This window comes from Drosophila arizonae, chromosome 3 (assembly GCF_054131065.1).
Source record: "Drosophila arizonae isolate 15081-1271.41 chromosome 3, UAZ_ARI_1.0, whole genome shotgun sequence".
NCBI classification, from domain to species: Eukaryota; Metazoa; Arthropoda; class Insecta; order Diptera; family Drosophilidae; genus Drosophila; species Drosophila arizonae.
Genome location: NC_142923.1, coordinates 30,341,282 through 30,361,935, shown reverse-complemented (window position 1 = coordinate 30,361,935; position 20,654 = coordinate 30,341,282). Strand labels below are relative to the sequence as shown.

The 20,654-nt window shown below is 33.5% G+C and overlaps 2 protein-coding genes across 15 annotated transcripts; one reads left to right on the top strand and one right to left on the bottom strand.

Annotated features, from left to right (window-relative positions):
- Positions 1–4,293: 4,293 nt before the first annotated feature.
- Positions 4,294–9,280, bottom strand: udd (under-developed). 9 transcript variants are annotated; one of them, XR_016269156.1, is made up of 3 exons: positions 8,851–9,280; positions 8,551–8,758; positions 4,294–4,453 (listed from the first exon to the last, which is right to left on the bottom strand). XR_016269156.1 is itself a non-coding variant. In XM_089464384.1 (3 exons), the coding sequence occupies exons 1-3, from the start codon at positions 9,181–9,183 to the stop codon at positions 4,435–4,437; spliced, it is 423 nt and encodes a 140-aa protein (XP_089320510.1). In that variant the 5' UTR covers positions 9,184–9,279; the 3' UTR covers positions 4,294–4,434. The 9 variants fall into 9 exon arrangements, 4 of the variants coding, with proteins under 4 accessions (XP_089320510.1, XP_089320511.1, XP_089320509.1 ...); XR_016269157.1 differs by having other exon boundaries at positions 8,551–8,734; positions 8,851–9,279; XR_016269158.1 differs by having other exon boundaries at positions 8,551–8,696; positions 8,851–9,278.
- A 19-nt stretch (positions 9,281–9,299) lies between these two features.
- LOC108610087 (chromatin remodeler ATRX homolog) lies at positions 9,300–19,812 on the top strand. Of its 6 annotated transcripts, none has more exons than XM_089464340.1 (20): positions 9,301–9,433; positions 9,858–10,967; positions 11,225–11,387; positions 11,503–12,312; positions 12,375–12,544; positions 13,628–13,821; positions 13,876–14,013; positions 14,081–14,256; positions 14,334–14,414; positions 14,534–14,626; positions 14,683–14,733; positions 14,789–15,006; positions 16,263–16,357; positions 16,551–16,858; positions 16,913–17,034; positions 17,106–17,311; positions 17,379–17,406; positions 17,462–17,525; positions 17,692–17,811; positions 18,110–18,250. In XM_089464340.1, the coding sequence occupies exons 1-19, from the start codon at positions 9,402–9,404 to the stop codon at positions 17,722–17,724; spliced, it is 4,092 nt and encodes a 1,363-aa protein (XP_089320466.1). In that variant the 5' UTR covers positions 9,301–9,401; the 3' UTR covers positions 17,725–17,811; positions 18,110–18,250. The 6 variants fall into 6 exon arrangements, with proteins under 6 accessions (XP_089320467.1, XP_089320466.1, XP_017857413.2 ...); XM_018001924.2 differs by lacking the exon at positions 17,692–17,811 and adding an exon at positions 19,571–19,812 and having other exon boundaries at positions 9,302–9,433; positions 14,792–15,006; positions 18,110–19,518; XM_089464337.1 differs by lacking the exon at positions 17,692–17,811 and adding an exon at positions 19,571–19,812 and having other exon boundaries at positions 9,302–9,433; positions 18,110–19,518.
- Positions 19,813–20,654: the final 842 nt, after the last annotated feature.

Here is a 20,654-nt window from a genome sequence, read left to right as displayed (position 1 = left end):
AACGCTCTAACAACAAATTTTCGGCTTTACAATTTGCACAGGCCACAAATGCTCACATATGCAAGTTTGTGTGTGCTTGCCCGTCGCGAAATCATATTCTTTATGCACATCAACGCTTTCATACCCTTCCCACAAATAACCATCGAAACGCTTACATTTTGTTTGAATGCGCGTGACAAACGCTTTTATGATTTGGGTATACCCTTCACTCAAAAGGAAATAGCTGGAATCGTCGTGAATAAAAGTCAATTTTTGTGCGCTGCTGAGTTTGGTGTTTTGAGGGACCAAAGAGAGAGATAGAGTACGAGAGAGAGAGTAGGACATATAGCGCATAGTCGTGTTCCATATAATAATGGGATCATTTCGTTTGAGCGCTTGCAGCGCACTGACTTTGTCCTGCAATATTTTCACTGCTCGAGCCTCGAGACTGAGCCAAGCAAATACGAAATTGAGTAGTATCTAATGCACATTTTTTCTGTGTTGAAAAAGTTTGTTCTACATGTCTCATCTGTGTTCTTTGGTCAGTGCTCATACGGACGGATAGATGGGTAGGGCTATATCAACTAGACGTCTGCATGATTACATTCATAACAAAGCCACATTGAGTACATTCGAATTGAGTGGAATATGAGTGAGTGAAAAGGACAGAATGAGACGAATGTGTATACTACTGTTTCGCAAGACGAACATGTGGTGACTCATGCCGAATGACTGAAAGAAGAGCAAAGTGAAATGAAAACTTCGAAAACACTCGAACTACTCAAGTAGTTCGAAGAATATTTTGTGTATTCATTTTGTGCTTTGAGAAATTATGAGCAGACGTGCGAAATGGAAGTGGAAAAAATGTATGTATTTTTCGGCAAATACCAGCGTGTTGTTTTTGTGTTTTGTTTTGTTTAAAGTTTGTGTTTTAGTTTTACTAACAAAATGTGTAGTTGTGACCGTCTATATATGTTATCTGTGTTGATATTTGCAGATTTAATATTTATTTGGTCAATAGCTTCCAACCCTGATAGCATTAATAAAATTATGTTTCTAAATTCTAATATTATTAATTAATTATTTGTAATAAATATATAAGTTAAAAATTCCACAACAAAAATACATTGCACACATATTTCTCCTCTTTCTTTTAACAGATACACACAGCAGAAAACAGCTGACAATAATCGAATGTATTCAATATACAACATTTAATAGCTTCTGCTGCTCACTCACTTACTTCGTTTCTTTTCGGGTATATTTTTGTGCAGCCGAGAGAAACACGACTTCAGTTGCTCACTCATTCTCATTTCGTTTTGTACAAGTTTTCACTCAATTCAATGATGACTTTGTACAGTTGAATGTGCTTTTTTTGCCATTCATGCAGACGTCTATTATCAACTCAGCTCAACATCCTAATCAGGAATATGTATATATATATATGTATACTTTATGCGGTCTGCGATGATTCCTTCTGCCAGTTACATATTTTTCGCAAAACTATTATATCCTGATTTCCCTTTTTCAATGGGTTCAGAGTATTGTGAGCACATTTGATTACATTTTAATAAAAATTGATTACATTTTAAACTAATTATTAAAAATTGGACCAATATTAATAAAACCCCAAATTGTGCGGTGAAAGGCTAATTGTGATGTTAACGTAAAAGAATATATAAAATATATTTAGTTTTATTTATTTTATTGATTTTCTCATTTAATTACTTGTTTATTTACTGTCTTAACTTAATTTGAAAAAGTAGTAATATTTGCTGATGTAACAAAGGTGCTCGGTTCCTGTGGGGATAAATCATTATCAAAATATTGATTTGATGACGATTCAGGTAGAGTTGGTAAAATAGCAAAATCACTAAAGCAGCGTTTGAAGCTGATTGCTTGCGTTTCATCTTCATCTCCGTCTTCGTAACGGCGCGCACTATGCATTCAACATTTGACCATCTCGGTTGAGCGCATGAAGCGAAATGATTGTGCTTTCGTATATTTTCGTAGCCCAAACCTAAAAGTGAAGAACCGAGCAAATACGAAGTGGTCTGGGAGATAACTCCCGAAAAAAGTGTGCAAAACGATTTACACTACTTGTCCGGTCTATGTGTTTTATGGTTAGTGTTCAAACATACGGACAGGGCTAAATCGATTCAGCTCGTCACACTGATCAAGAGTTCATTGTATATACTTTATGGGATCATCCATGCCTCCTTCTGCCTGTTACATACATTTCCCATTGTCATTGCGTTCAGGGTATAAAGCGCATAACTAATTCTTAAATGAATAAAATATGGAATAGATAGAAAATATGGCAATTAACGATATTTTATTTCACTTATCGTTTTACTGATATATGTATGCATAAAACAATCTATATGGATTTTGAAAATTAAAACCTATAACTGAAAAATAATGTGTTATATCATAGTGTTATTCTGCTGGTGTTAAAATCCGACAATACATACATATGTACAGTGAACCAATAATGTCTTCGTACAGGAGCAAATTTTTTCTTTGGGAACGAAACAAACATATAAATAGTAAAAAACTAATAAAAATTTTGATGCAGTCTTATTATCTTATATATTAATCTTAATTTACAAAAAAAAAATTATGTCAATATGTTGCTTAGTTTAGTAGTTATAACTAAAAGTACATAAAAAGACACGATTTTGACTCCAATAAAGTCTTCGTACAGTAAAACTTAATACTTAAAAAATAGTCTTAAAAACTAACAAAAATGTAATTTTTTGTATATTTAATATTTTGTTGGGTAACCTTTATTTTTTATAACATCTTTTAGTCGGTTTGGCATTGAAAGGACTAACTTCTCTGTATAATTTTTATCTATTTTTTCCCATTCCTCTTTTAAAACCTCTATATGCTTGGGTTTTGATGAAATATGATGCTTCCTGATATTTTTTTCCAACTTATGCCAACAACTCTCTATTGGATTTAAATCAGGACTTTGGGGAGGTGTTTTTAATAGATGTGGCGTATTATAGGCTAAGTACATTTTGGTATTATGAGCCATGTGTTTAGGGTCATTGTCTTGTTGGAAAAAGTAAGACCTCGATAATCCAAGCATAGCAACACTTGGCACCAAATTTTTTTTTTTTAATTTCAATATATTTAAGGTGGTCCATCACCACATCAATTATTTTAAAATTTCCGACACCAGACGCAGCCATACAGCCCCACACCATAACGCCACCACCGCCATGCTTCACTGTCTTCAGTGTGTGTTTTGGTTGGAGTGCCTCTCCGGTTCTTCTCCACACGCGATGTCGCCCATCCGATCCAAATATATTATATTTGGATTCGTCAGAAAAAAGTACATTACGCCAAAACTCGACTGGCGCATTTTCGTACTGTTTTGCGAACTCTAAACGTTTTTTGCGATTAGCGCTGCTTATAAAAGGTTTTCGTCTAGGTGTGCGCGACTTATACCCATTAGCTACTATAGCCTTCCTTATAGTTTCTGGGTGGACGACTTTATTTTGAGATTGTAAAATATGTGTAGATATCGTATTTGCGCTTACAAATGGATCCGACGACACTATTCTCTTAATATTAAGCTGATCTCCGTTTGTTAGCTTGCTCGGCCTTCCGGATTTTCACTTGTTTTCTACTCGCCCTTCGTATTTAAATCGCCCAATTACGGATTGGATCGTTGACCGACTGCGAGACAATATATTCGCAATTTCCGAATATGATTTCTGCTGCTTAACGTGCATTATTTAATATTAGTTGACGTACTTCTATGGTTAAATATTTGCCCGGCATTTTAAATGAATATTTGTCCGCTTAGCGATTCAAATTGAAGAAAATTTCTTGCAAAATGTGGCGACATTATGCCCGAGCATGCATTGGAAAACAACCGTTATCATTTTCGGTTTCTGTCCGCAGTTAAAGTTCTAGGAAAGTACGGTGTACGAAGACTTATTGGAGCCAAAATCGTGTCTTTCTATGTACTTTTAGTTATAACTACTAAACTAAGCAACATATTGACATAATTCTTTTTGTAAATGAAGATTAATATATAAGATAATAAGACTGCATCAAAAATTTTATTCGTTTTTTACTATTTATATGTTTTTTTCGTTCCCAAAGAAAAAAGTTGCTGCTGTACAAAGACATTATTGGTTCACTGTATATAGTTGCGACTAGTGAAACGAGTTAAATGGTAGGTCTAAGAAATTTAATTATATGGCTCAATGCGATATTATTCCATTAAGTTTCAGATGTCCAGAACCTAGATTAACCCAAGCAACGTGATAAGTCTCATAAGGGAAACAAAGATCGTTTAATTTATTGTAGACATTTTATTTTATAAATACGTATTATTATCGTTATCATGCGATTTTAAGTTCTGATGTTTTACCGTGGACGTAGATGGTGTAATTGTCTGTTGTAATTTTTGCAAAAGGTCGGGGTTCTCCAATGTTAATAAGATTGAGACATACTGAAAATAAATAAAAAAGTTAATAATTTAAACAAGTAACTAAGTAATTAAATTGTAAAAAACTAAAAACTGAATATCAAGCATACTTAGTTCCTATAGACACATTTTGTACTTTGATTTGTGTAATGTTTGCCAGTATGAATGGAAACTGTTTCTAAAAACCTGAAATTTGTCTAAATTAAAACTCCGTCTAAAAAGCTTTTAACACCCATTTTACTTATTTTTACAAACGGAAAATTTTTGTCAATACACACAAAACCCAGGCAATCTTTTTTACAAGAAAGAGAAAAAGTATTTATTTCCCATCAAAGAGCATTGCCCTCAATCAAATAGACATCAATTGGGACAACTATGTAAAATACTTAGGCATAATATTAGTGAACGAATACACTTAACTTTGATGGTGTTTAGTTTTGTATTGGTCTTTATTCTTTTGAGTCTGGGTTTATATACCCAGAGTCATGCATGATTTCAACCCTTAAATCTAGTGCGTCTATTGTTGAGTGTGTAACGCTCAGCATTGGTCTATTACATATTCTTATCTTATCGCTGAGTTTGTAAGGCTCCGCGTGGGTCTATTAGCTATTCTTATCAATCGCTGAGGTTGTAAGGCTCAGCGTTCGTCTCTTACATAATCTGATTCTGGTGTTGTAGGGTTGGTGTCCATTTGTCTATTTATAGAGTCCGTACATGTGACCCTTATTTTTTCCCAGCGCACTAGTTGTGTGCGTCGGGGGCATGAACAATTAGAAAAAAACCAGTAAGAAAGCTCTAGTCGTGACTGCTCGACTACGAGATCCCCTGAACCCTTCGAGCAACTGATATTTCAATAATTAATACGTCTGGCTGCAGTGTGGGCTTACTATGGAAATTTTATTGCTTAATAACTTTTTTTGTCGATGGACTATCTTCATAAAACTTCAGATTATGATTATAACATGGATATGCATGCATTTGCCAAAGCACAAGTCTTTAGTTTTTAAAATACGCCTTTTAAAATCTTAGAGGTGAGAGGGTGGGTATAGAGGTGTGTTTAAATTTTAATAAAAATTTAATTTGTATAAAATACATCTAAATATATATTTAAAATTTGGAGACTAGCTTTAAAGATGTAGGAGATATAATTAAATAGCTTATTTTCGATAATGTTTTCAATCGATAAAAAATAACGGGAAGAGTTATTGATTTTTGAGAGAAACTGCGTTAATATATACGGACAGACGGACAGACAGACGGATAGGACTAAATCGACTGAGTTCGTTCACGCATAAACACGCATGGGCTGCAGTGTGCGCCTACTATGAGAACTTAATTGTTTAATAACTTTGTGGACATACGATCTTCATGACACTTTCAGATTATGAATATAAAATAGATATGCATGTATTTGCCAAAGCACAAAAAAAGTTATTAAACATTTAAGTTCCCTTAGAGCGCCAACACTGCAGCCAATGCGTGTTTATGTGTGCGAACGTATGTCTGTGTGTGTGCGTGTATGTGTGCATATGCGAGTAATTATTGTTTATTTTAACTTATTAATATTAAGGATAATGGTTAAACAAATGAATTAAAAACAGCTTTTGAATTTAATAAGTGGTATCAAAATTAATTACCGCAAAGTATCAATAAGAGGAATCAATATCATATGGGCGGCTAGGGAAGGCGTGGTCAGATCGGGCTGAAACTTAGATATATTTTTATGTGCATCGACACTTTTAAATGTAATTTAATTTTCGTCGAAAAATCGGCTCGCTGGCCCAATGTGCATTGTATAAACAATTAGTAATGAAGTGGCATTTTTTCCAAAATGACAAATATTCTATTGAATATATAGAAGGTTTCATTTCACCGAATAATTCACTCAGAGCTTATGAAATAAAACATTCCTAAGAGTGCTCTGCTACAGATTTCGCGACAATGATATCCACAGAACTCGGCAAAAAGTTGATATTCCAATCAATTTACGCTTTTATTATGCATACATGTGTGTATTTGCTGATGAATAAGCCTATACTATATTAAATGTTCATTTTTTCAAATTTGGAGCAAAGGAAGCATGGTATCCAAAATCTATATAGCAAACTCTTTGTACTCATTCTCGAATTTTAACAATATTGAAACACACAAGCATACATACACACACACACGCATACACACACACACACAGACATACACAAACATTTACATACACAAACACAGACACACAGCCATACAAAAACATTTATATACACAAACACAGACACACAGACATACACAAACATTTACATACACAAACACAGACACACGCAAGCGTGCGCTTACTATGAGAACTTAATTGTTTAGTAACCTTTTTGTGGACGTACGATCTTTATGAAACTTTCAGATTATGATTATAACATGGATTTGCATGTAATTGCCAAAGCACAAGTCTCTAGTATTTGAAATACGCTTTTTACAAAAGTGTGCGTAAGGGGGTGAATTTAGAGGTGGGGGTAAATTTTAACAAAAACCGAAATTGTATAAATTGCATATAAGCATACATTAAAAATTTGGAGACTCTAGCTTTAAAGGTGTAGGAGATATAAATTTATTACTGGTTTGCGATAATGTTTTTAATCGATAACAAAAAACCGGGACAATTTATCGATATTTAAAGCAACACTCGATATGCGCGTGATATACACGGACCTAGGAAAAAAGTCTAGCTCTTATATCTTCTGAGATCAACGCGTTTAAACATACGGACAGACAGAGCTAAATCGACTCAGCTCGTCGCCCTGATCAAGAATACATATACTTTATGGGGTCTGCCACGCCTCCTTCTGCCTGTTACATACATTTAACAAAACCATTATACCCTGATTTCCCATTGAAAATGGGTTCAGGGTATAAAAATCTCATAGGTAATGCATTACAATTACATACATTTACGTATTATTACATACATATACATATTTGAGAGAGTAGAGAGCATCGAGAGAGAGAGAGAGAGAGAGAGAGAGAGAGGCAAGGGAAACATTGAGCATAGAGGCATCTTTTGTTCTCGGTCAGGCGTATATTTCGAATGATTGTGCTTTCGTATATTTTCGTAGCCCGAACCTAAAAGTGAAGAGCCGAGCAATTACGAAGTGGTCTGGGAGATTACGCTCGAAAAAAAATTGTGCAAAACGCTTTACACTATGTGTCCGGTCTATGTGTTCTCTGGTTAGTGGTATGCTAGACACGAGTCTCTAGCTGCAATACATGTAATTCGAGATCGGTACGTTCATACGGACAGACGGACGGAGGGACATCGACTCAGCTCGCCGCCCTGAACAGGAATATGTATACTTCATGGGGACTGCGATGCTTCCTTCTGCTTGTTACACACTTTTTACAAAACGATTATACCCTGACTTTCTATTTTCAATAAATAAAGGGTATGAAAATGTAAAATACAAGACTTTTACATACCGTATCTGGAGCACCCAATCGAAATGGCTGATTTAACCAGTATACCCTGATTTCCCATTGAAAATGGGTTCAGGGTATAAAAAGAAAACTTGACGAACCTGGCAAAAATGCAATTGACTAGAAATTTATAAATATTATGCCACACGTTATAATTCAAACTTGTCAATCTTCGATTTTTGGCAGGAGGCAACGGACCTTAAATTTTGGCAAAAAATATTTTATGTATTCCGGTAAGCTGTGTAACAAGCGAGCGAGTATTCTCCTCTTCTAGAAAAATTTTAAATGAAAGGCGCACAAGGCTATTAAGCGCAAATCTTGATATGCTCCTTTTTTTCTCTAAATAAAAACATGTAGTATTTCTGTAAATAATATTGTAATTTTAAGAATTAAATTGTTGTTATGTTTGAGAACAACAAATTTGTTGTAATTTCTAAGAATTAAATTTTTTTTGTAAGTGTTTCGGGCGGGCGGGTTGGGTGTGGGTATGCAATTTTTTTTTGCTTTCGGGTACCGATAAAATGTTGAACTTTTGACCGTGGGCGGATCGGGCCGGGTGCAAAAAAGTCGGCCCGTGCCCACCTCTAGTTCAGGGTATAAAAAGGATCAGCCATCATTTGCAAGATATGATATAAAATTAGGAAAAATTATAATTATTTGTCACGCACCTTTGACGATATTATCGTCCACTATCGAGACATTGAACAATCGATAGTTCAGTCGCTCGATAGTGGCCGACCATCGATAGTTTGGCACCTCTACTGTCAATTACTGATAGTCCTCAGCATCTAAACATATCATAGCCTGCTTCGGTCTAAAAATATGGCTCAGAATTTTTTTTAGTCTTTTGCACTGCAATACATTATCGTTGTAATGCTTGGACAAATGATAACAAATATGTCATTCACTTTAAGATGTTGGAGCTAATTATTTTTGTACTTTATCTTGAACGAATAATATTTACTTACTTGGGAAAACACGGGATATGAACTCTTTTGTATCAAACTATCACCGACCAAGTTGGTTGTTAATAGTTTTGCCAAGTTATGCCAGTCACGTCCTAATATACATCTGCGAGCTAAATTTAATTTCTTGTACGCATCGGAATGATTGTGAAGCTCATAATTAACTGGCGGCGCACATGATGAATTTTTGTTTAACCAAAATTTATCATTTGAATCGCTAACAATTTTAATTGTACGAGAAAGAACATGTTTTGGTATTGGTTTCGGCGGAAATCTTAAGGAACTGAATTTTCTTTCATATTTTTCTTCATAGTTTTGGTGTTGTTTTGCCTTCATTTCTAATAAAAACAAAAATAAAATCAACTTTAGGCTTTACTAAGTTAGAAGTTATAATGAAAATAGGGATACTGATTTATTTTTTCATATCGATATACAAGCGATGTTGATATTATATTGAGTCATCGATATTTAATTTATCTTACCATTTATTTGAGGTGTTGCTGACGTTCTTTTTATATTAAATCAAATAAAACAAATTTGCTCGTTTTTATTTAATGATTATATCGAACGTCTGGATATTGAATCGGTATTGTATTGTAATAATTTTGAATCAGATCAGAACTTTTATTAGCTTGATGTTATTTATTTTTATTTTAAATAGACAATAATTTAAAATGTATTAATTTCTTACCTAGTTTTTATACGTGCTAATCGCTAATATATTTGGCCTCTGTAATCAATATCAAGTATCTATAAAAATACTAAAATATCGATATAAATATATCTGGCATCCCTATTATTAAAAGTAGTCAGCATATCAATAAACTCTGCATTTGTTTACCTACAAATTGGAAACTGCATAACTTTTAAGAAGAATTGTAATTGTAGAATTGTTTGTCTACTTTAATATCTATGGTATAGTAAATTTATAGCTTTTTATTTACTTTCCCTTTCACAGCAAGTCGTGTACTTACACATAGATGCAATTACAAGCTTTTACATTATTTTAGGTTCAAAATGGATATTAAACCGGATTTGAATTTATTGCAACCCGATTTGACGGTTGGCAATTCAATGTCCATAGACAAATATATAAAAAGCGAAATTACTTTTGAGGAGGAACAAATAACGGAGACTTCATTCATGGATCTTCCAATGGAACAGATTTGTCAAGTAGAATTCGAGACAGTTTTGGACACCAGCGGGGAATGCTGTAGAAGTCTCAATAATAACGTTGGTGAAATGTGTGCACTTCAAAAAGATCCTGAACCATATCCATATATTGATTTGGAATTTTCGGATGCCTTAAATGATCATAACTATACATCTCAAGAAGTGCTCCTAGCACAACCTAGTTTGGATAGTGTTAAAGACGTACTCTTGAGTTACATGATAATCAATAGATCAACTGTTGAAACAGTCCCAGAAAATGTCACAGCTTTTATAGACAATACAATTGATAAAATGAAACAGTTTCAATTGAAAAACGCAGATAAAAAAGCTGATGAGAAATCTTCTATTGATGGTTTCACTCGGAGCAACAATGCGACTCTTTCAGAAAACTGCTCGGAGCCTTTGGAAGTTGAGGGTAATGATGAATATTTTGAAAGCCTTTATGAACACATTACTGAAAATCAAAGTGTGGCAAATAATGTTTTCAAGAATACAATTGATTTTGTAAAGGATTTCTATAATGAATGCAAATCATTTTCATCCAAAGCGGAAGAGGATTTTAAAGATTATATATTTGAAAAAATTAAAAAACTTAAGATAGTTGCCAATATTATAAAAACAACTGATCAATCTACTCAAACGTTTTCGAAAGGTTTGTTAAAGAAAAGACTTCGAATTAATTATAACGCAAAAAAGTATCTGTTAGATACATCCGCTACATCGACCACAGAAAGTGAGTGTGATATTATGGATGATTTTAAGGAAAACGAAAGTGCAAAAGATCGAAACTTTTTGGCTAAGACTTTTGAATACAGCGACGGTATTGATCTTAGAAAATATATTAATTTAGATTTTAACAAAAGTAGTTTTTGGCAATCTTGTGATTTTGATAATGACAACACAAATTCATGTTCTTCCGAAAATGGTACGGATAAAGAAATAGAAAGGTATGTAGTTATAAATATGCTTTTAATAATATTTAACTTTTCGCTAAAAACATAACTTTTATTTTAAGTGCAAGATTAACATATTTTGGTAAACCAAATAAAATTAAAAAAAAAAAAAAAACCCTAATTGGTAGACTCATTTAAAAGATAAAGCAGCAATATTTAGATATAATTAAGGTATCTCCTATTCAGATGGTCTCGTCATGTTTAATGCTTTTCAAAATATAATGCTCAATAACAATATTTTCAATGATTAGGCTTACCAATTTAAATGGACTTAAAAAGCGACATGTGCAAAACAGGGGAGCCAAATCCAATGATAAAATCAATCAAAAACTTGTAGGTACTAAAAATGCAACTCCGCCTACTGAAATGGATGATGATATGGAGATGTATGATACTGAACACAGTTTCAAAGAAGTGAGTTTGTATGTAGTTTAAAAATAACATGTACAAGATGTTATTTTTAGAATCAAAATTCATCATTATATCCCATATACTAAGCCAGTTTTTTTTTTTTTTTTTTTTTTTGTAGAGTGATGATGAGATTATAACGGAGAACCAATACCTTTTACGATTTAACGAACAAGTTAAACAACAATTATTAAATGAGTCAAACAGTGATGATTCTGGTCTTTCGGATCAAAGCGAATACAATCTCTCGAAAGAATCGTCTACGGAAGATGAATATAATACAGATGTAGTAGACAAATTTCTGCAAGTTTTTGAAAGTGAACCAGATAATATGAATAGGGACGTAAAAATTAACGAAATTAAAGAAAGTAAAGTGGAATCTGAGAAGAAAGAGACTGATAGTTCTGAAGTTTGCGATGAACTATGGAATGATAACTTTATTCACAAAAACAAACCCAAAAAATCATTGGAGAAACTTTTATCTGAAGCGGAAAAACGTAATCAAAATGAGGAAATTGTGCTGAGTTCAGAGAGTGATTATTCTGATGCGGAGCCAGAACCAGTTGAAGAAAAGACGAGATTTATTAAGCCAATGCTTCGTATGGATCAGTTGGCTAATGAAACAAGAGCTGCTCAAAAATCAGAAAGTGAAAGAATACGAAGACTGGAAAAAAAACATGTGATGTTATCTAAAGCTATAAAAAATAAATTAGGAAATTCAAAAACAGGTGATTTAATACTGGATTACATGGAAAACACAAAAACATTTATAAAGGTCGATGATGACATCGTGAAACAATTAAAGCCTCACCAAATTGATGGAGTTAAGTTCATGTATGATTCATGCTATGGAGGAATTGATCACTCTAAAAAGAACTCTGGCTCGGGATGCATATTGGCTCATTGCATGGGCTTGGGGAAAACATTGCAGGTGAAGCGTTATTTAAAAAACATTATATTAGAAACAAATGAACATATTCTATATACCTTTAGTTAATAGCTTTACTACACACCGTTATTTCATACAAAGAACTAAACACAACAAAAATCCTAGTTCTCTGTCCAAAGAGCACGGTTATGAATTGGGCTGATGAGCTGCAACGCTGGTTGGGGCCACTGAAAAGTAGTACTCATATAAAAGTTTTCGTTTTTCCGGATTCATCGTAAGTTTTAATTTTAAAAATTAATAAGTTTTGCTTGTATGTAGTATAGAATAAATTTTACCTTTACCTTTGTACCCTGAACCCATTTTCAATGGGAAATCAGGGTATAATGGTTATGTTGAAATGTATGTAACAGGCAGAAGGAGGCGTGGCAGACCCCACAAGGTATATATATTCTTGATCAGGGCGACGAGCTGAGTTGATTTGGCCCTGTCCGTCTGTCCGTATGTATGAACGCGTCGATTTCAGAAGATATAAGAGCCAGAGACTTCAATTTTTTTTTTTAATGTGCGTATTTACAGCGGGGATATCGAGTTTATCATTAAAAATCGATAACACATCCCCTCACCCTCACCTTCAAGGCGTATATTAAATACTAGAGACTCGTGCTCTGGCAATTACATGCATTTCTATGTTATTATCATCTGAAAGTTTCATGAAGATCGTATGTCCACAAAAGAAGTTATTAAACAGTTAAGTTCTCATAGTAAGCGCACACTGCCGCCCATGCGTGTTTATGCTTGTGTGTGTATGTGTTTGTGTATGTAAATGTTTGTGTATCTCTGTGTGTATGTGTATGGATGTGTGTGTGTGTGTGTGTGTGTGTATGTGTATGTATGCCTGTGTGTGCGTGCGTGCGTGTGTGTTTGCGTGTTTCTTGTGTAAGCTGAAAGACGCGAAAAATTATTGAAATAGCTAATGCTTCAAGGATCTCGTAGTCGAGCAGTCTCGACTAGAGCTTTCTTACTTGTTTTTTTCTTTTAACTTTTTTTTATCTTGAAGTCTGTGAAAAGTTTCTTCTAATTAACGATGTAGCACATATGTAGATACTTTCCATGTTTGCCTAATTATAACATTCCAAAGAGTTTTGTGCTGGAATATTAATATTAAGATATTAATATTAACACATTCAATTTGAATTCAATATTCGATATTCCTCTATAATAATACGTAAATAGCCCACTTATGTAGTGGTGGGAATATAAAAGTATTTTAGCGCAATACATGTACATAGACATATTTTAAAATATACATACATACATACATATAAAAAATCTTTTGTCATTGTCTTTTATACTTAAGGGACATTTCAGATAAATTACGTGTATTAGAGGAGTGGTCCTTATCATCGGCCAAACGTGCTGGTTGCCTTTTGGTGGGATATGAGGCTTTTCGGACTCTGGTGTTTTATCACAAATATAAAAACCGAGGAAATTTGAGTTCTACAAAATTGGAGAGTATTCGAGAAAAAGTAAACAAATATTTACTACAACCTGGTAATTTAAATTGAAATATCGCACTGAGAAGGAAATTAATACAGATAATTTTAGGTGCGGATCTTGTCGTTTGTGATGAAGGTCATATAATAAAAAACAGCAAGTCCGCTATAAGTCTAGCTGTTGCAAAAATTATAACCCCAAAACGAATTATTTTAACCGGAACTCCAATTCAAAATAATTTAAAAGAATGTTTGTATAGCGTTTGACAACAGTTAATATAATAAATGTATTAAATAATGTTTGTTTTATGTTTCAGATTACAGTATGGTTAACTTTATAAAGCCATTATACCTCGGTACAGAAAAGGAATTTGCTAATTTATATGCTAATCCAATAAAGAATGGACAACATAAGGATTCAAGTAAAAAGGATATTACAGTTATGAAGCAAAGATCGTATGTCTTACACAAAAAACTATCCAAATTTGTACAGGTACTCAAGTATTTGATGTTTTTACAATCTCGCATTTTTTTTTACAATCTCACATTTGTTTTTTTTTTTCATAATAGAGAAAGGAAGCTGAACTGCTAAAGACCTTTTTACCACAAAAATTTGAATATGTGCTTTTTATTCCAATGACTGCGGTTCAAGTATGTAAAATATAAGCATCTTAAAAAATTAAAAGAATATTATTATTTTAATAATAGCTATATATATTATTTAATGTCTGATTCTGTATAGTTTCCTGCTAAACATCTTTATATTACAGAACACTCTATATGAATTTATTTTGGAAGCTATAGCCAGCCGTGGAGATAGTAGAGGAAAAAGTCTCATCACAGATTACACTGTTTTAAGGAAGGTAATCTGATTTTTTTTTTAATGAATATTATTAAAATAATTTGTTATATTTTTAAGATATGGACACATCCCAAGGTCCTCGAAGATGCGTGGAAAAATGCTAACGCTGTAAGTAATATACCGAAGCTCACAATATCGAATGGAGATTATAATTCGTTTTTAGCAGAAAAATAAAAAAGATAACAAAAAGCATGGATGTCCGCATTCTGACGACGATCAGCCAGATGATATTTATGATAGTCAAACTGGTGTGATTTCCGTGACTAATGATTGGTGGCGAAAATATCTTTCAAAAAGGGATCTGGAAACCATTATGCCAAGCAATAAACTTCGAACAATGTTTTCAATTCTTCGTATGTGCGAAGAAAAAGGAGAGAAATGGTACGTTGTTAAATAATAATAAACTAGTAAAAAATAAGTGAGGTTTAGTTATCGATCCATCCATCTGTTTGTCTGTCCTCCCGTATGAATGAACGTGTAACCACCACCGATAGAATAAATATTAGGTTAAGGGGATCTAATATTCTAGCACAATGACTAGAGTTTTGTTGCTTGATGGATTTGGAATGATGCGTTTTAAAAAGAGATTTCAACAATAAGTATAAACTTTGTCAGATTTTGGCTTATTTAAAACTTAAAAACAAAAAAAAACAAGTAAGAAAGCTCTAGTCGAGAGAGCCCGACTACGAGATCCCCTGAACCCTTCGAGCAATAGCTGTTTTAATAATTTTTCGCGTCTTTCTGCTTACACAAGACACACACACGCACACACACACATACACACACACACACACAGAGATACGCACGCACGCATAAACACGCATTGGCTGCAGTGGTGGCTTACTAAAGGAACTTAACTGTTCAAAAACTTTTCTTGTGGATGTAGTTTCTTCATGAAACTTTCAGATTATGATTATATCATGGATATGTATGTATTTGCCAAAGCACAAGTCTCTAGTATTTGAAATACGCCTTCTACAAATGTGATGGTGAGGGGGTGAATTTTGACAAAAACCGAAATTGTGTAAAATGCATATAAGTATACTCTAGCTTTAAAGATGTAGGAGATAGAAATTTATTACTGGTTTTCGATAATGTTTTTAATCGATAACAAAATAACGGGGCAATTTATTTATTTATTTATATCGAAATTTCAAGTCTCTAGCTCTTATATTTTCTGAAATCCACGCGTTCAAACATACGGACAGACGGACAGGGCTAAATCAACTCAGCTCGTCGCCCTGATCAGGAATATATACACTTTATGGGGTCTGCCACGCCTCCTTCTGCCTGTTACATACATTTAACAAAACCATTATACCCTAATTTCCTATTGAAAATGGGTTCAGGTTTCATCAAGATAGTCCATCCAAGTGTCGATATCATCTCGATTTTGTTTCCAAAAATCGATTACTACTCCCATTTGTTGTTATTGACTAAAATCTTGATCAAAAATTGCTTATAAAATTATAAATCTTATATCTTTAAAGCTAGAGTCTCAAAATTTTAAGTCTAGGTTCACATTAATTTTGTAGAATTTTGATTTTTTGTTTCTTGTGCAATCAGAAAATAAGCGAAGAATTATTTAACTATCTGTTCTTTGATTTATTGTCTTAATCGTCCATTTATATTTTCAGCCTAATTTTCTCGGCGTTTGTTGCAGTACTTAATGTGGTTGAATATTTTTTTAAAAAGATAACGGAATCGGATACTGAAATATTACAACACATTCGTAAGTTTAATAAAAAAAAAATAACTATATATTTATGTAAAAATATATGTAAGTTGAATAAGCGTTAACTATTCTTGCAGACTTTATAGCGGAAAAAGACTTTCTTTGGACCTATTAGCATCAATTATCAACTTTAATTTTGTAAATCATGAGACTTCTCAAATTGTTTATATATATATATTTTTTTTTACAGATATTCCAAGTAGCTATAAAGTTTCAAATACTTGGATTAATGGTCAAGATTATTATAGGCTAGATGGAAAAACGCCGAAAAACATTAGACACGAAATGATAAAACGTTTTAACAGTGAAGCCAACAGACGAGCTCGAGTTTTCCTGATATCTGCCAAAGCAGGAGGCCAGGGAATAAATCTAACTGGTGCAAATAGAGTTATAATATTGGACACTTCATGGAATCCTTCTAATGATCAGCAAAATATTTTTCGCATATTTCGACTGGGCCAGAAAAAAAACTGTTATATATACCGTCTACTAGCAATGGTATGTTGAAGCCATTTTAAAATAAAATTCATGTAAGATAATAATTTTACACAGGGAACGATGGAAGAAAAAGTCTACTCACGATCGGTCACAAAGCAAGCAATGAGCTTTCGAGTTGTTGATGAGCAGCAAATTGATAGACATTACAACATGGCAGAATTGGCTGAACTTTACACGTAAATTATTCTTTTAAAAATTAAGTGTTAATATGAAATATTTAAATTCGTAATCGTTTTCTAATATTAAGGTTAACTGTCCCCAAACAATGTGAAAGGACAATGCCTGTATTACCAAAAGATACCATACTAGCACATCTTTTACGGCAATCGGAGTTGGTTTATAAATATCATGAACACGACAGTCTTTTAGAGAATAAAGTGGAACAAGAACTAAGTGAGCAGGAAAAAGCTGATGCTTGGGATACATATGAAAAAGAATTACAAATGAATTTGGGTATGTGACAAGCAAATTAATGGATCTTTTCTATTGGCCTTAATATAAAACAATTTTTTCCTAATAGCTCAACAGGAAGGATTTAATGCCGATAAGTAAGTACGGTCACACTATTATTATTCACAGATAATATATGTCAAATTATTGTAGGACTCAAAATTCTATTCACCCCGCAAAACTGGCGTCATATTTGGGCTCTGTTCCGAGTCTTGATGTAAGTAATATTCTTCCTTATCAATCTTGACAACGTGGCCTTCTATATAATTTTATATTTGAAAAGAAATTGTATTAGAATTTCAATATAAAAATTATATGCAATCTCTACATTTCATGGAAATATACGAGCCCAATCCACGAATAACAGAATTTTTGTTTTTCAGTGCGCCATGCTCTTATATTGCCAATACTACTAAAGATAACGCAAACCAATTTTTGTTTGTCTTAAAGAGAATTTTATTCTCTTAACGATGATGGCTCCATTGCCAGCAACAACTACATAAGTAATTTATTCAAACAGTAGACTGAAACGATAAGAAAAAATTAACCCCAAGTACGAGCTATCAATTTAAAAATCTGGACTTCACTAAGGAAGTTCTTATATACTTGTTTGATATATTCGAAACCTCTATAAGCTTATTATTCAATTGTCCCAAAAATACCTCGAGCGAATACTAGCTATGAATGTGATTTGCTTGCGCACAATATATAAATAAATAGTTTAATATATTTTTTTATGTCTATTATTGAACGGATACGGAATACAAGTATTATAATCAAAAGTTTTGTCTTTCTTTTCAGATGCAAACTCTATTAAGTTATAGTCTACAATCTGCGTCACTTATGCCACCGTACAGTTATGGATTAAATCAAAACTATATAGATACTTTAAGTTTGTATCAAAAGTATACATCTCTGCGTTACCCGGATATGAACTCATGCATTGAAAATAACTTTGCTCCATCCCCTTTTAATGTGCTTAGTACGCCAGGTCTTAATCGTTTGCCATCAAATCCCTCAATTTTGTCACATATGCAAAATCTTACAAATTCTAAACCACAGGGTAGAGACTCAAATTTATTTGATACACAAAAAGGTCGAAGTAGCTCCATGAATCATTCACAATTTCACCATCCGATCCCTCCAGAAACAACGTCACTGGAGAACTCATCAGTAAATTCCAACTCTAATAATGTTCTTGCAAGTTTAGGTCCTTATAAGCAATTACTTGAAAACCCGCTATCAGGTCTATTAAACTATGTTCCCCAGGGCTACTCTTCATCCCTTCCACCTGAAAACCTACATTCAAATTTAAAGGGTGGTTTTCATAATTTTCCCACTTTGCTTTATCCAGACAAAACTCTAGATGAAGTCGAAAGTATGAGTATAAAAGAAAAAACAACTAAATCAAAGCAACCGGTTGATCATAATATTGTCAGCTCAGTCGATCTTACATCGGCAGCTAGTGTGCCGGTCAGTAGCTCACTCTCAAAGACTTCAGTGAATTCAAAAAAACTGCAAACGCTCGCCACAAGTTCAGTTGATAATACCAAGTCAACGCTTGGCAGTGACTCGATCACAGCCGTTGCAGCGAAAAATACCGCGTCATCTTTGAAAGGCGGTATGAATTTTTCATCAACATATCCCAGTGGCGCTAGTTCATCCATTTCAAAAGATTATTTAAAAAGGAACTCTGAAATGCAGATAATACCAACAACAAGTCCTCCTGGTACAAGTAGTATTACAAAGCAGTTAAATGAAATATCTCCCAGCATATCTCTTACAGCAGTTAACTCATTAACAGAGAAAACGAAATCTCGCCGGCAGACCTTGCAAAAGAGTTCTTCTAACTTAACTGTCGATAATAAGCAAAATACAAATCTTTACAAATCGAAGAATACTTTACATCAGAATATATCACCATTATCAAATGCTTCGTTGTCTGCAGTTAGCGATGCTACCACAGACTACAAAACATTAATCAACAGGAATAGCGCGGAATTAATTTTAAATAATTCCAAGTCGTTGACGACAGTGAATAACAAAATTTTGCCCGAATCATTCTATAAAAGCAAGACCATAAACACAACGCATAATACATTAAACACTAGTTTACCTACAAATTTTGTTAAGCAGGGTGAAGGCTCAAGCGACGGTCGATTTCTCACTAGTGACCTATGTTCAATGGCAACAGATGTACATTCACCAGGGTAAGACTCTTGTTACATATATTATTCAATAATTATCATATTAAAATTTCAGAGAAAAGTCAAGCAGCCCTTCGAGAAAGAGGTCTACTGAAAGTCCAAGAGAAAATCTAAATAGTAAACGGACTAAGCTCTAATATAGTATTTTATATTTTATTATCTATAAAATTAGAATACATATAAATATTGCTTTGTATCAACTAACAATGATTTTGATCAGAACAGATCAACTGTGACTATGTTTATGAGATTATATATTTTAATTGTGAATATATTTTGATTTCCTTGCTCATACAATTTTGAGATTAAATCATTAAGAATACAAAATAAATATATTCAAATAAAAAAAGTAAGAAAGCGAGACTGCTCGACTAGTAGATACCCTGAATCCTCTAAGCTGATATTGCATTCATTCTGCACTTCTTTTATGCACACATGCATACACAGGCACGTATAATCACGCGCTCTGCTGACTGCGCAGTTAGCAGCGACTGCGCTGCAGTGTGGGCAATATTATGAGAATTTATTTGTTGATTAATTTCTTTTGTAGACATACAATTTTAATGAAACATTCCAAAGCACAAGTCTCTAGTACTTGAAACACGTTTTTTACATATTAGGGGAGAAGGGCGCGTGGTATCTAAAATCTGTAAATTACAAAATCTTTGTATCCATTAACTTTTTATACAACACAAATTTGAAGTCTACAGGTCTAAAAAAAGCGAAGTCGATTTTTCGATTACTCTCGTTTAAAATGTTATCGGATGAGTTATCGAAAAAATATGATAAACTTGTACTGCCTATGGTATACACGAGTATGCATGCCAAATTTCAGCTCTCTAGCTATTATATCTTGTGAGATTCATTTGCTCATACGGACGGACAGGGCTATATCGACTCAGCTCGTCGTCCTGATCAATAATATATATACTTTATGGGGTCTGCGATGACTCCTTCTGCCCGTTACATACTTTTTCACAAAACCATTATACCCTGATTTCCCATTTTCAGTGGGTTCAAGGTATAAAAACTTAAGTCGGGGTGCCCGATTGGGTTATCATCTGCGAATGCCTTCGAAGCTGCATCACTATTGAATAGCAGGTTTGTTAAAGATAAAAGGGAAAAGCATTCAAAATTGG

Coding starts and splice junctions, on each gene's coding strand:
- udd (XM_089464383.1), bottom strand. CDS start 9,183: ATGAAGGCAAAACAACACCAAAACTATGAAGAAAAATATGAAAGAAAA. Junction 4,454..8,850: donor CATATCCCGTGTTTTCCCAA/GTAAGTAAATAT, acceptor ATTTATTTTCAG/TATGTCTCAATCTTATTAAC.
- LOC108610087 (XM_089464337.1), top strand. CDS start 9,402: ATGATTATATCGAACGTCTGGATATTGAATCG. Junction 14,257..14,333: donor AACTATCCAAATTTGTACAG/GTACTCAAGTAT, acceptor TTTTCATAATAG/AGAAAGGAAGCTGAACTGCT. Junction 14,627..14,682: donor ATTACACTGTTTTAAGGAAG/GTAATCTGATTT, acceptor TATATTTTTAAG/ATATGGACACATCCCAAGGT.